The sequence below is a fragment of the Ruditapes philippinarum genome, unplaced genomic scaffold, assembly GCF_026571515.1.
Source record: "Ruditapes philippinarum isolate M1 unplaced genomic scaffold, ASM2657151v2 ctg15700_1_1_1_1, whole genome shotgun sequence".
Lineage (NCBI taxonomy): Eukaryota > Metazoa > Mollusca > Bivalvia > Venerida > Veneridae > Ruditapes > Ruditapes philippinarum.
The window spans coordinates 9,290-25,717 of NW_026856172.1; the positions used below are offsets into that span (position 1 = coordinate 9,290).

Sequence of the window (16,428 nt, forward strand, 5' to 3'; positions counted from 1 at the left end):
TTGTGCAATGTTGAGGTTCAGTCAGTTTAGGACGCAATCAAAAACAAATAAACGTGGCATATTGTAAACTTCATTAAATAAGTGTCATAGTGTGACAAAAATATGCAGCCTGACTGGGAACCCGGGACACTGAGCAATCCGCTTACCAAAATATTTCAAAGCCGCTTAAACATATTCTTTTCTATATAGAGAACAGTTCTGAAGCGTGATATTCTCCCCCTGCTTTATTGAAATTCATCCCCGAATGCTTTAGAGTTACAGTAGGGTGTGAATTAAACTCTAAACAATAAGAAGTCATGGTCCCCCGTTGGGCGGCAAGTGTCACAGGGCGAGAAAAATGTAACGTTCCGCGGCTCTACCGACTGACCTGTCCAGCCGTTTGTAAACACATCTTCTTCGCTATGTATTGAACAGTCATACACAATGAAACAGTGCTATGCTATCATAAATTATGGAAATATTTCATCGAAATTGTAATTTTAATTTAATTGCTATATTTGATACCAAATTAAAACACTTGCAATAAGGCATTTAGCATGTTATTTATGAATGACGTAAGACTATACCAATATATGTGAACTTCGACATGGTGGTATATATTAAAAAGAATTATCTTTGACACGCCCTAATATGAGTAAAGCCCTATGTTTTATGTAGTACCGACTGCTGATACACTTACATTAGCATCTCACTTCAGGAAGACAGTCAGCCTATCGGTCGATTAACGTTTTCTTTTTCTTTTCCATGGTGTTTTATTGTAGAGTACCGCTTTGACGACATTACTCAAGCATACATACTGTCTCTGTCTAAACCTAGTTAGACCTAGTAATAGTTAAACAATTGGTCAAAAAAGCGCATTTAAACATCACTCAACTGAAATAAATAATTACTTGTACATGTATTCTACGATGTGTCAATTTGTAATTACTTTGACCTTAGAAAGGACTCAACTGAGATTTTATGACAAGATGGGATTGGAAATAATATTTCGAGGTTTTTTATATCTTGCATTTAATGTAAGTCTATAACGAAATAATCAGAATAATTATTTTCATTTAAAAATAGCTAAAACTGAAAAGCAATTAAACGCTTTTCTCTATATATCCATTTTCAATTTTAATTCCGAATATCATTCATAAACATGTTTTTTAATTTCCTTTTTAGTGGCCCAGTTTATCAATGGAAGATTATTTAATTTTATGATTGTAGATTTTTGGACCTCGGGGGATTTCTTTTTAAGGTTGCGAATAGTCCTTATCTTTGACCTTTTCTTTAATAAAAGACCACAGTGACTTAGACAATTAGTTAAAACTTTGATACAGAAAGATGAAAGAAGTTTTATTAGTCATACTTGCTATCGTCTGTTCAGTAGCTAATGCTGTGTCAGGTAAGTTGAAATATTGATCATTAAATGATCATTTTTCGATCACATAAGAATGAAAAGTATAACTTTCGTGCTTATTCTTTGTCATATTCTCACTTTAATTGAATACACAATCGTGACAGCAATATTTTAACCGTTTAATTGTTAATGTCCTTGTTTCAGATAATGAAGATGATATGCCAAAAAGACTTAGCGCCACTGAAAGTCTTGTTCAGGAACTTCTTCATGAAGTGAACCTCTTGAAATCTCAAGATAAGCATCGGCAAAAGAAAGTGCTTTACTTAGAGAAAGAACTACGTTTACAGCGCCAAAGGAGCTCTAACTTGGAAAAGATTGTTAAGAAGATAACAGTATGTGAAAGAGAGCAAGTCAAAACTGACGAGAAAGCTGCAACTAATAAGGAACAAGGTAAAGTAAATACCGCCATATTAACTTAGAAAAAAATCGTTAAGAAATTAGCAATATGTGACAGAGAGAAAGACCTAAACAAGGGGAAAAATACCTGTTTCAGTTGCCGAGAAAGCTGCAACAAATAAGCAAAAAGGTATACTACTGGTTTATACGGTTTGATAATAATAATAATAATAATAATATTAATAATAATAATATGATAAATAACAACAACAATCTTTATTTAAAGAAAGTAGCTCATGCAGGCATAGCATTGTACAAAACGAATAACGTATGTCTAATTTAAAATGTGGCCTTCTTATCAATATAAAACACGTTATGAAACGAAGAAGACAACAAACATTGCAATGAGTCAATTAAAACTACATTAAATATAATTTGATTGGTACGATCTTTTTTTACAAATCCTAAAACTATGGTATCTGATTTAGTACACTTTGCGCGTTGCGTTGTCGACAGCGACAACACAACCTATATCGTCTTGTTGTCTTGTCGCTAGCGAAACGCGCCAAACCGTGCATTGTTGCACTAGCGAAGAACGCTAAAACGGCGCGTTGTCTTGTGGCGCGTTGTTGCGATGTTGCCCTGTCGCTAGACATATACTAATAGCTTCGATTTAAGCTGAGCGACAATGTGACATCGCGACAACGCGCCGCACGACAACGCGCCGTTTGGCGGTTTATCGTGCTGTTTCTAGTGACAACACGACACATAAAAGTATTATAACATATAATGGCATAGTTACGATGAAGTTGATGTTACAATAAAAATAGTATTATTATTTATTTTTTTATTTATTTATTCATTTATTGATATACATTAAGTAGCTTGCTTTAGTTTCAGATGCTTCAACAAACCGCATACGCAGACATCAGCAAAATCCCCCGTTGCATTCTTTGCAAAGAGAAATGCCCATCTTCAACATGCCAGTGCCCACCAAACCGTTATCTTTGACGCCATCGTAACTAATTTGGGAAATTCATACAACATCAGTGCTGGTGTTTTCGTGGCCCGGTGGCTTGAACATACCTTTTTTCCACAACTCTGATCTCTATCAATTTCCAAGACAAAACATATTCGAACATTCAAAATGTGTTCGGTATAATAATTATTTGATTGTGTATTATTTAAACATTTATACATGTACAATAAGAAAAGAAATAATTATAGATAAATACTGAATGAAATTAGCGTGTTACTTTTACCAATTAACTAACTTTTAACTCCGAAGTAGGGGTGTTGCTAAAAGGCTATTTTTCTTCTGTGATCGTTCATGTTTGTCTTTAATGTTTTCAATTTATGATTCCCCCCCCCCCTATTTTGGGAACATCTGTGTCCCTTACTAACATTGACGTTTTTAAATGTTTCTAATTTTATGCTTGAGGATCGCCAGACCGGTATCCTATAGTTCCTTGCTCCATGGCCTTCAGTCGTTAATTTTATGTCCAAAGTTTCGGGGGAAAGTGCGTATAATGACAATAGCTTAAATTTTTTGCAAAGATATGCATTCAACCAAAGCTGTACAAAATGTAACATTGTATTTAACAAATTAAGATAAAGTATTTTCTTTAAGTATTATTGTCAAGTTCAATGTATGTAAAGAATGGGCCGGTCTTTTTATAATTCAGGCAGCTATATATTTTATTCTAAACATTTTCCAACATCAACAGTTCGTCAATCACAATTTTAATAGTTAATTTTTATTAAACAAGAGGGCCATGATGGCCCTAGATCGCTCACCTGACTTATCAAACTCATACAAACAATTACCTGGACAAGCATTCTGACCAAGTCTCATGACGGGAGAGTCAAAAATGTGACCACTACAGTGTCCATATTTGAGCAGTGCAACCTAGTTTTTTACCCAGGTGACACAGTCATCTTCAAACTTGACTTAGAAATCATCAAAACAAACTTTCAGACCAATTTCCAGGATACTTGGATCAAAACAGTAGCAACTAGAGTGTTAACAAGATTTTTTCTATTTTTAGCTCCGGTGACCTAGTTTCACATTTGATTTCAAACTCATCCAAGCAATTACCTAGACAAGCATCCTGACCAAGTTTGATGATTATTGAGTCGAAAATGTGACCACTAGAATGTTAACAAGGTTTTTCCATATTTGGGCGGTGTGACCTAGTTTTTCATCCAAGATGACCCATGTTCGAACTTGACTTAGAAATCATCAAAACAAACTTTCAGGCAAATTAACAGAATATTTGGATCACAACAGTAGCCACTAGAGTGTTAACAATATTTTTCTATTTTTAGGTCCTGCGACCTAGGTTTTCATCTGAGATGACCCATGTTCGATTTATTCCCAGCAATGACCTAGACAAGTTTCCTGACCAAGTTTGATGACAGTTGAGTCAAAATTGTGACCACTAGAGTGTTAATAAGGTTTTTCTATTTTTAGCTCTGTGACCTAGTTTTTCATCCGAGATGACCCATGTTCGAACTCATCCGAGCTATCACCTAGACAAGCATCTTGATCAAGTTTGATGATGATTGATGCAAAAATGTGACCGCTAGAGTGTTAACAAGATTTTTCTATTTTTAGCTCCGATGGCCTACTTTTTCATCCTAGATGACCCATGTTCTAACTCATCTGAGCTATCACCTAGCCAAACATCCTGACAAAGGTTGATGATGATTGAGACTAAATTGTGAGATCTAGAGTGTTAACATGGTTTTTCTTTTTTTAGCTCCGGTGACCTAGTTTTTCATCCGAGATGACCCATGATCGAACTCATCCGAGCTTTCACCTAGACAAGCATCTTGAATAAGTTTGATGATGATTGATGCAAAAATGTGACTGCTAGAGTGTTAACAAGGTTTTTCTATTTTTAGCTCCTGTGACCTACTTTTTCATCTGAGATAACCCATGTTCGAAGTCATCCGAGCTATGAACTAGATAAGCATTCTGACCAAGTTTGATGATGATTGGTGCAAAAATGTTACCGCTAGAGTGTACACAAGGTTTTTCTATTTTTAGCTTCGATGACCTACTTTTTCATCCGAGATGACCCATGTTCGAATTCATCCGAGCTATAATCTAGCCAAACATCCTGATCAAGTTTGATGATGATTGAGGCAAAATTGTGACCTCTAGAGTGTTAACATGGTTTTTCTATTTTTAGCTCCGGTGACCTAGTTTTTCAACCGAGATGACCCATGTTCGAACTCATCTGAGCTATGAACTAGATAAGCATTCTGACCAAGTTTGATGATGATTGGTGCAAAAATGTTACCCGCTAGAGTGTACACAAGGTTTTTCTATTTTTAGCTTCGATGACCTACTTTTTCATCCGAGATGACCCATGTTCGAATTCATCCGAGCTATAATCTAGGCAAACATCGTGATCAAGTTTGATGATGATTGAGGCAAAATTGTGACCTCTAGAGTGTTAACATGGTTTTTCTATTTTTAGCTCCGGTGACCTAGTTTTTCAACCGATATGACCCATGTTCGAACTCATCCGAGCTTTCACCTAGACAAGCATCTTGACCAAGTTTGATGGTGACTGATGCAAACATGTGACTGCTAGTGTTAACAAGGTTTTTTCTATTTTTAGCTCCGGTGACCTATTTTTTCATCCGAGATAACCCATGTTCGAACTCGTCCGAGCTATCACCTAGCCAAACATCCTGACCAAGTTTGATGGTGTTTGAGGCAAAAATGTGACCTCTAGAGTGTTAACAAGGTTTTTCTATTTTTAGCTCACCTGTCACAAAGTGACAGGGTGAGCTTTTGTGATCGCTTTTCGTCCGGCGTCCGTCCGTCCGTCCGTCGTCCGTCCGTCCGTAAACTTTTGCTTTAAATGACATCTCCTCATAAACCACTGAGCCAATTTCATCCAAACTTCACAGGAATGTTCCTTTGGTGGTCACCTTTAAAAATTGTTCAAAGAATTTAATTCCATGCAGAACTCTGGTTGCCATGGCAACCGAAAGAAAAATCTTTAAATATCTTCTTTTAAACAACCCTAAGAGCTAGAGCTTAGATATTTGGCATGAAACATCTTCTAGTGAGTGTCTACCAAGTTTGTTCAAATAAAAGCCCTGGGGTCAAAATTGGCCCCGCCCCAGGGGGTCATTGATTTTCCCTATATGCATATAGTAAAAACTTAAAAATTCTTCTTTTAAAGAACCCAAAGAGCTAGAGCTAAGATATTTAGCATGAAACATCTTCTAGTGAGTGTCTACCAAGTTTGTTCAAATAAAAGCCCTGGGGTCAAAATTGGCCCCGCCCCAGGGGGTCATTGATTTTCCTTATATGCATATAGTAAAAACTTAAAAATCTTCTTTTAAAGAACCCAAAGAGCTAGAGCTAAGATATTAAGCATGAAACATCTTCTAGTGAGTGTCTACCAAGTTTGTTCAAATTAAAGCCCTGTGGTCAAAATTGGCCCCACCCCGGGGGGTCATCGATTTTCCCTATATGCATATAGTAAAAACTTAAAAAATCTTCTTTTAAAGAACCTTAAGAGCTAGAGCTTAGATATTTGGCATGAAACATCTTCTAGTGCATGTCTACCAAGTTTGTTCAAATAAAAGCCCTGGGGTCAAAATTGACCCCGCCCCAGGGGGTCATAGATTTTCCCTATATGCATATAGTAAAAACTTAAAAATTCTTCTTTTAAAGAACCCAAAGAGCTAGAGCTAAGATATTTAGCATGAAACATCTTCTAGTGAGTGTCTACCAAGTTTGTTCAAATAAAAGCCCTGGGGTCAAAATTGGCCCCGCCCCAGGGGGTCATTGATTTTCCTTATATGCATATAGTAAAAACTTAAAAATCTTCTTTTAAAGAACCCAAAGAGCTAGAGCTAAGATATTAAGCCATGAAACATCTTCTAGTGAGTGTCTACCAAGTTTGTTCAAATTAAAGCCCTGTGGTCAAAATTGGCCCACCCCGGGGGGTCATAGATTTTCCCTATATGCATATAGTAAAAACTTAAAAAATCTTCTTTTAAAGAACCTTAAGAGCTAGAGCTTAGATATTTGGCATGAAACATCTTCTAGTGCATGTCTACCAAGTTTGTTCAAATAAAAGCCCTGGGGTCAAAATTGACCCCGCCCCAGGGGGTCATAGATTTTCCCTATATGCATATAGTAAAAAACTTAAAAATTTCTTCTTTTAAAGAACCCAAAGAGCTAGAGCTAAGATATTTAGCATGAAACATCTTCTAATGAGTGTCTACCAAGTTTGTTCAAATAAAAGCCCTGGGGTCAAAATTGGCCCCGCCCCAGGGGGTCATTGATTTTCCCTATATGCATATAGTAAAAACTTAAAAAATCTTCTTTTAAAGAACTCAAAGAGCTAGAGCTAACATATTTATCATGAAACATGTTCTAATGGGTGTCTACCAAGTATGTTCAAATAAAAGCCCTGGGTCAGAACTGGCCCCGCCCGGGGTGGGGGGGGGGTCATTGATTTTCCTTATATGTGTATAGCAAAAACTTAAAAATCTTCTTTGAAAAAACCCAAATAGCTAGAGTTTAGATATTAAGCATGAAACATCTCTAAGTAAATATCTACAAAGTTTGTTCAAATAAAAGCCCGGGGGTCAAAACTGGCCCTGCCCCAGGGGTGTCATTGTTTTTAACTATATGTGTATAGTAAAAACTTTAAAAATCTTCTTTTAAAAAACCCAATGAGCTAGGACTTAGATGTTTAGCATGAAACATCTTCTTATGGGTGTCTACCAAGTCTGTTCAAATAAACAAATAAAAGCCCTTGGGTAAAAATTAGCCCGGAGGTGTGGGGGGGGGCCTATATACAGGTAAGCGACCTCAGGGCCATCATGGCCCTCTTGTTTAGCTCTTGTGACCTAGTTTCTCATCCGAGATGACCCATATTCGTACTAATTTGCTATCAACTAGATAAGCATCCTGACCAAGTTTGATGATGATTGAGGCAAAAATGCGACCGCTAGAGTGTTAACAACTAAATGTGAACGGACGACTGACCAACGGCGACGGACGACGGACAATCATCGATCCTAAAAGCTCACCCTGAGCATGCTCAGATGAGCTAAAAATATATAGAAAATTCAGCCCAACTTGACAATGAAAAGACTAAGCATAATGTCACATAAATTAAATGGAATTTCTTAACAATAAAAAGATAAAATGGAAACCTGAAAACTCCTCACGGGAAAGCGACATGACTGGGATGGTTGAGGTGATGATGCATTAATAAAAAGAAAAGGATTTTAAGGAACCAGTATAATTTGATCGTGAGCCCTATCTAATTAAATTAACACACAGATGGGCACCTGAGGTCTACCTCCACTAATTAAGCTGGAAAAAAAGTTACCATATGACCTTTACAGCGCCGATTAGACTTTAAAACGAATCAACATTCTTTTACAAATGCTTTATATACAAATAAATGTACAAACACAATGTTGTCAAAGATCTGTTTAACTGATATAAATTATATTTAAAGTACATGATGTCTTTTAATAAGGTATGCTGAAAATGTCTTCATATGCTCTGTAAAGGTGCATATCTAAACGGAATCAGGCATCAGTTTGGCGTGCGTTGCTGTTTGATATTGCATATTAAAGTAACTAACTTTACAACGGTATCTGATACACTGACAAATGAATGATTAGAAGTGAATATATATTCTTATATCTATCAAGAAAACACTGGGCTGCAACGGCGTGAATTGGTGGTCCATTATAATAACTGTATATCACTCATTGTAATAAAACAACTTTTACATATACCATGACCGTTTCCTTGTGGGTTTTTTAATTTCTTATCTATGAACTAAATTTGAATGAAATCGATGTTTTAATTTCACAAGTGTTATAACGTCTTCATAAGCATATTTGCCGGTTCTGTCTTTTCGAACACACTCTTGCCAAAATAAACATATTACAAGAAGTGTCAAATGATGTTTCTTCTTTCGACATATGAGAGACATCGTTCTTTTCTTTGACAGAGACATTCTTTTCCTTTTCTAAGGGTATGTCGGTTCTGTGATGCATCGGGCAGATCGTCGTAATTCAAGGTCATGACCTTTGATATTTCGGCAGTGTGAATTTCAATCAAATTCAAAGCGTATTCCTTAAAAATAGAAAAAATATTATTGAACGTATAAGAGTGTATAAAATGCTTTTAAACTTCTTTTTTTTTAATAAACATCAAATAAAAAAGATATTGGGTGAAACGTGTATTTTCCTTTTATTTACTATATGTACATGCTCAACATCATAAAAGTAACTGCATTTTAGCGTTGGCATAAGAAATTCGCCCTCCTCAAATGATAGTGTAAGTTTTACGTGTCATACTGGAGTTTTACAAATAATAATAATAATAATAATAACTTTATTTAACGAAGGTAACACATCAAGACATATACAGATTGCAACATCTTATTTACAATGAGGCCTTCTAAAATAAACACACATACATACACACACACACACGCGCACACACTCACTCACTCACACCATCACGCACACACACACCAACACACACCATACACACACACACACACACACACACACACACACACACACACACACACAATCAACAACAAAAAACCCGCAGTATATTAACTTATTGACGCATAGCGAAATATATTTTTTAAATATAATTGTTTTACTTTGCATAATGGCTGAAAATGAAGTGTCAAATAGTAATTTGAAATAACATAGAGTATCAGTATAAATAATAAATTTTCAATTAGGGGCCCATTAACTCAACAAATATCAAAATCATTTATTAGCCCAGAAAGTTGAAAATAACTAGTCTTAAAATGTATTTACATAATACTATGTTTTCACTACTGTATGGCATGTCTTGGAATATTACCTCCACAACAACATGCACGATGCATGTCATGATTATATTATCTTGTTTCTTAATATGTAAGTAATGATATGTAATAATAGCAAAGAAAATAATCTGTATGGGCAAGGCTGAATTAAATTCCGGCATTATGCATTGCTGTCAAATTCTAATCACACCAATGTCTCCTCGTTTACGGATAATTTTCGTCTATCTGCATCATTATCAGTCAAATAGCTCTTTCACAATTTTTTGTATCCTCCTTTATATAAAAGATAAACATAGATAGACATTTCATGACACGAAATGTTTAAAACAAATAGTTATGTTATAATGGCTCATATATATGTATCGCATGTCAATTTGTCAATTTTATATGTCTTATTTTTCGAGCATGCCTTTTCCTGTAAAAGACAACAATTTTAAGTCTGAAATAATAGACTGCTGTTGTGATCAAATCCCCGAAGTCTCCATTATTTGTAGTGCTGAAGACTCGGACATTATAAACAAGACATATGTAAGAGAATAAAACCACACTATGCAATAAAGCGCAGTACAACAATAGTTGTATCATAGTTTGGGGACCTTTTTAATGAAAAAGTGTCAGAGTTAAATCGTATACATATACATGCACAGTGCGGTAACTGGAGTTCAGGTATAAGTTACCCGCACCCCAGATCGAGTTAAATCGTATACATATACATGCACAGTGCGGTAACTGGAGTTCAGGTATAAGTTACCCGCACCCCAGATCATGCCCGTTGATTTGCTCATTTTCACTGGGGTTTACATATTGTGACGGCAGAGAAAGGGAAAGCGGCAGAAATATTATATTCAGATGCTCGTTCATTGGTAACTTTTTCCCGGGGTTTAAATTTGTGACAACAGGGAACGTGTTTTTATGTTTGACTATGATACAAAAGAGAAAGAACACCAAAACACTCGGCAATCTGATTTATACTCGAGGACTACGCCCCCTCGTACAAATCAGATAGCCTCGTGTTTCGGTGCTCTTTGTATTACATATATCAGCATTACATAAATGTTAAAACCACCGAATATTGTTAATGTGGACGGTATACTCTCGAATATATTCTAACGTAGCACATTACACTTAATAAAGATTAAGTTTCGAATGGCCAGGAAAGATTTCTTGGACATGGTTACTATACTGGATTTAGATGACTAGTTGTCTTTGAAATGATTTTTTATCGTCAAGTTTTTGTGACTTCGCATATGAACCCTGGCAAATTCGAAAACAATGCCAAAATCAAATCCTGTTGATTATAAATGTCAAGGACTCCATTTTTGTATACACTGCTTGCACTCAACAATGGACATGTATCATAACATCATATTATTATCTCTCAGATCTACGTTGCAGGACACCGTACAAATAATTCAATTTCAAGACTTTTCATAATTTCCAAGTCTCTGGTATAAACTAGGCTGTTTAAAACGTAATAAAACAACAATTTATTCTCTTTAAGGCAAAGCTACTGAATTCAGTGAAATTTCGACAGCTCTTGAATCTCTGGAAAAAAGTGTGATCCCTCGAAGCATTAATGGCAACAAAATTACATGAAAAATGCAGACTCAGTTTGATTGAGTCTGTACATGAGGGATAATGAAAAACTGCCACCAATCATTGATAAGTATGCATTCTATAATGACACATTTTCAATTGCAAAAAAATACAACTGAATGTACTTTGAATAAGTTGGAATAAGACAACTGCTAACGAAGACTTTTGTGAATGCTACTGGATAAGTTTATTCATCAGTTTTGTTTTGCAATTCTTTTAATTCATGTACAAACTGTCCATACATTTATTTTTAAACGTTGGCTCCAAGCATGTTTCATTAGATAAAAGTAATAGCAATACAAAGTCCATTTTCAGAGTCAATAATCTTCCGCAGCATTCTAACAGCTTAGGCACCTCAGTACGTATAGGTCCGTAGTATTTGAATATTGTGTAACCAACCCATCTGCAGGTGAAGTGCGATATGAGTAGCACTCTCTTGCTGTTTGGTTATAAGAATATGCAACACAAGGATTAAAGGTTAAGCATCTATTTCGACACCTTTCAACTGTGTAATAAGGAGAGGATATTAACGAATACCCTCTTGACCATGTATTCGAGATAACTTCATCTTGAGCTTGTTCCTCTATGTAACAGCCTAGAAGAGAAGTATTATATCTTGTAAACGAATTTTAGTTTCGTACAAATAATAGTGAATGAAAATTATTTTCCTTTTAATGTAAAAATTAACCCTTTTTTCTTATTGTGTATATATTAAACATATTAAATATTAAAGGTATGTTGTAATAAAAAAAATGGGTTGACCTATGTATTATGTATTATGTATTCTATTATATCATAACTTAACATGTTTTATAGAAATATTTTCAGAATAATTACATACATTTAGAAGGATAGACACGCGCAATACCCTTATGTTCTAGATAAGTAAACTGTTAGTATTCTGAAAATAAATGAGCCGCGTCACGGCAAAACCAACATAATGGGTTTGCGACCAGCATGGATCCAGACCAGCCTGCGCATCCGCGCAGTCTTATCAGGATCCATGCTGTTTGCTATCAGTTTCTTTACTTGTAATAGGGTTTGTAAGCGAACAGCATGGATCCTGATCAGTCTGCGCGGATGCGCAGGCTGGTTTGGATCCATTCTGGTCGCAAACCCTTAATGTTGGTTTTGTCGTGACGCGGCTCAAATAACTAAAACGTAAACAAGAGAGTAATTCAACTTTTGTTTACTTTTGTAGATGACCGCTAGACATTGTTTTACACAAAGTTTTAAAATAAAGAGTAATAAATGATTCCTAAATAACGCACAAAAGGACATTTATGTAATAGAAAAATGTAACAGACTCAGTTTTTTTTGCCTGTTCATGAACTGTAACGGAACATGCAAGTTACTGTTCACCCCCACCATCGGATGAGGCATTATTCAGCACTAAAACACAACTCACCAGTTCCAGGTTGTTCACACCCTGAAGCTGTCTTAAAACAGTCATTGTTTGCCATGCATGTTGGTGGTGGTATTAAGGCTTTTTTTTAAATGAAAAAATACAAATAATTAGAACATAAAGTTGATAACATAGTGGAAATGACACAGTTTTCAGATATCAAATACATGTATATACGCATATACAAAATTTGTCAAAAGTCATTTTAAAAGACATATGAAACACTTAATAATTTTATTATTATCGTAAAAATTAGTCAAGATTTCACTTTGAACGTGATATTCTATGCATCTGAGCATCTGAGTAGCTTCAATTTTTCATTTATTCATTTTTTCAATTGATAATTGTTGAAAGATGCATTAGTTATCTTTCAATATGAGAAATTATATGAATGTTTCTTCATATTATAAATATGCATTTTCTTTACTTATTTATATTGTACATTTTTATTTTGTATTATATAAACCGTATATATGATCTTTTGTACGAACTTTAATAAGTGTGTTATATTCAATATTTTGTTAATTCTCTTCAGTTATGGAGGAAATAAAGAATAAAGATTGATTATAAAATGCTCACGTTACAGTAAATGATAGATATTCTATGTCCATCGTGTAAATTAACAAATTTAGAATTAAAGTTTCCTTATCTGTCAGAAAACATTTTGTTATTTGATATTCAAACTCTTAATAACATGTTGCTGTAGTACATGTATTTTGTGAATTCAAAGATACCTGTTTCACAATTCCTTCCAGAGAATCCTTCTGGGCATATACAGGTATAATTGTTGACTCCGTCAATACATGTACCGTCATTAAGACAGGAATTGTTGTAACAGTCATTTATATCTTGAAGAATGAAATTAAAATCAAATCTTTTAAATATATATACATGCGGAGAAACTTCAATTTTAAAAACCGAGTAACATTAAACAACCAACATAAAAGAAATTCGGACAATTCATTTTTACCAGTCAGTCGCCCTATTGCCATATATTGTCGGAAATTTATTGTAATGCCAATCTATAAATAAAAAATAATGAATCAGAATTACTGTCTTTTGATATCAATTTTATCAGACAAGGCTGATATGTGCTAGAAAACACAGACAAAATATTTTATTTGGATTTTAAAGGCGTTTTGAGTTCCACACCCCAAGTGTCTGTGCTAGAAAAGGGCGAGGCTTATCAATTAAAAATTAAAACCAATAACAAATTCCCCATCTATCGTATGTTATATTGCCTCTTTGAAATGTAATAAATTTCCGTTCCTTTACATAGTTTTCCCTATTGCGCTATCAAATTATATCAAACTGACCTAGCTTAAACACATCTTAATCGCTTTGCTTAAGGTTAATTGCTTAAGTGTTTTTGCAGCCATTTATATATTATAAAAGTTATTCTTCCCTAAGTTAGTAACTTGTTCATCATCTTTCCTCAAAATTGAAATTATTGTAACTTTAAACAACTTAAATGATTTAAATTTTATTTCTGCCTTCAAATGAGTGATTTTGTCAATTCTGAAACTCTTGATTACATATCGTAAAAAATAATCAAGATTTCATTTTGAACGTGATATTCTATGCATCTAAGTAGCTTAAAATATTCATTTATTCATTTTTCCAATTGTTGACAATTGTTGATAGATATCACAGATTCATTGCATTAGTTAACTTTCAATTAACACATAAATATATATGAATAATTGTACATATAATAAATATGTCTTTTCTTTACTCATTTACATTGTACATTTAGATTCTGTATTTATTTAAACAGTATATAATAATATGATTTTTGTACGAACTTTAATAAGCATTTTATTTATATTCAATATTTTTGTTAATTCTCTTCAGTTATGGAGGAAATAAAGAATAAAGATTGATTATAAAATGCTCACGTTACAGTAAATGATAGATATTCTATGTCCATCGTGTAAATTAACAAATTTAGAATTAAAGTTTCCTTATCTGTCAGAAAACATTTTGTTATTTGATATTCAAACTCTTAATAACATGTTGCTGTAGTACATGTATTTTGTGAATTCAAAGATACCTGTTTCACAATTCCTTCCAGAGAAACCTTCTGGGCATATACAGGTATAATTGTTGACTCCGTCAATACATGTACCGTCATTAAGACAGGAATTGTTGTAACAGTCATTTATATCTTGAAGAATGAAATTAAAATCAAATCTTTTAAATATATATACATGCGGAGAAACTTCAATTTTAAAAACCGAGTAACATTAAACAACCAACATAAAAGAAATTCGGACAATTCATTTTTACCAGTCAGTCGCCCTATTGCCATATATTGTCGGAAATTTATTGTAATGCCAATCTATACATAAAAAATAATGAATCAGAATTACTGTCTTTTGATATCAATTTTATCAGACAAGGCTGATATGTGCTAGAAAACACAGACAAAATATTTTATTTGGATTTTAAAGGCGTTTTGAGCTCCACACCCCAAGTGTCTGTGCTAGAAAAGGGCGAGGCTTATCAATTAAAAATTAAAACCAATAACAAATTCCCCTTCTATTGTATGTTATATTGCCTCTTTAAAATGTAATAAAATTCCGTTCCTTTACATAGTTTTCCCTATTGCGCTATCAAATAATATCAAACTGACCTAGCTTAAACACATCTTAATCGCTTTGCTTAAGGTTAATTGCTTAAGTGTTTTTGCAGCCATTTATATATTATAAAAGTTATTCTTCCCTAAGTTAGTAACTTGTTCATCATCTTTCCTCAAAATTGAAATTATTGTAACTTTAAACAACTTAAATGATTTAAATTTTATTTCTGCCTTCACATGAGTGATTTTGTCAATTCTGATACTCTTGATTACATATCGTAAAAAATAATCAAGATTTCATTTTGAATGTGATATTCTATGCATCTAAGTAGCTTAAAATATTCATTTATTCATTTTTTCCAATTGTTGACAATTGTTGATAGATATCACAGATTCATTGCATTAGTTAACTTTCAATATGAGTAAATATATGAATAATTGTACATACATTGTATTATAAATATGTCTTTTCTTTACTCATTTACATTGTACATTTAGATCTTGTATTTATATAAACAGTATATAATAATATGATCTTTGTAAGAACTTTAATAAGCATTTTACATGTATTTATATTAAATGTTATGTTAATGCTCTTCAGCTATGGAGGAAATATTCAATAATGATCGATTATAAAATGTACTAACCTGTTTCGCAACACGCACCTGTATACCCAGAGTCTCCACAATCGCAGTTTATGCCACTTAATTTGCTTTTTATATAACACTGTGTTTTTTCCCGACAGCAACCTGTTTAGAAAAAAAGGTATTCCAAAGAATGCAAAAAGAAAAAAATGGATTTTATGTACTGTAACAATGGAATGTTCATTTATATTATTCTAATATATAGTATTTCAGTCGTACATGAAGGTCGATCATTAAAGTAAAGGTATACATATAATTATTGATCTTAAAACTATACTGAAGGCACTATGGCCAACTCTGCAGAAAAACTACAACACTAAAGGATGCCTTAAAGATCCAGTAACACATTTTTTTTATGTTTTTATTTCGTGAATATGATGCTCAAATTAAGATTTGTCAATATTGTAAGTTCCAATAAGCATTATTTATCAAGATAATACCGAATTTAAACTTTCATATAAACAAAGGGAGGTAATTAGACATTTATTTAGTCAAATTTTCCAATAAGAAATGAATGCATATAATTTATTGATTAAATATAATGAGCACAAATATTTGCAGTAAACATTTTACATATTCTTCGATGTTTGAAAATTGTTTTATTTGCATAA

The 16,428-nt window shown here is 33.7% G+C and overlaps 2 protein-coding genes across 3 annotated transcripts; one reads left to right on the forward strand and one right to left on the reverse strand.

The window, feature by feature from the left end:
- Positions 1-1,260: 1,260 nt before the first annotated feature.
- LOC132745685 (uncharacterized) lies at positions 1,261-2,776 on the forward strand. Of its 2 annotated transcripts, none has more exons than XM_060734647.1 (3): positions 1,261-1,387; positions 1,547-1,792; positions 2,633-2,776. In XM_060734647.1, the coding sequence occupies exons 1-3, from the start codon at positions 1,327-1,329 to the stop codon at positions 2,758-2,760; spliced, it is 435 nt and encodes a 144-aa protein (XP_060590630.1). In that variant the 5' UTR covers positions 1,261-1,326; the 3' UTR covers positions 2,761-2,776. The 2 variants fall into 2 exon arrangements, with proteins under 2 accessions (XP_060590630.1, XP_060590631.1); XM_060734648.1 differs by having other exon boundaries at positions 2,639-2,775.
- An 8,574-nt stretch (positions 2,777-11,350) lies between these two features.
- LOC132745687 (fibropellin-1-like) lies at positions 11,351-15,922 on the reverse strand (the record flags this gene model as incomplete). The annotated part of the gene is made up of 5 exons (XM_060734649.1): positions 11,351-11,782; positions 12,596-12,673; positions 13,327-13,440; positions 14,646-14,759; positions 15,821-15,922. Coding segments are annotated over 5 exons (665 nt in total), but the record flags the coding sequence as incomplete, so codon positions are not given.
- Positions 15,923-16,428: the final 506 nt, after the last annotated feature.

Bases quoted from the DNA above. Each gene is read 5' to 3' on its own strand.
- LOC132745685 (XM_060734647.1), top strand. From the start codon at position 1,327: ATGAAAGAAGTTTTATTAGTCATACTTGCTATCGTCTGTTCAGTAGCT. The intron at 1,388-1,546 runs GTAAGTTGAAAT...TCCTTGTTTCAG, and splicing joins AGTAGCTAATGCTGTGTCAG to ATAATGAAGATGATATGCCA. The intron at 1,793-2,632 runs GTAAAGTAAATA...AGCTTGCTTTAG, and splicing joins TGCAACTAATAAGGAACAAG to TTTCAGATGCTTCAACAAAC.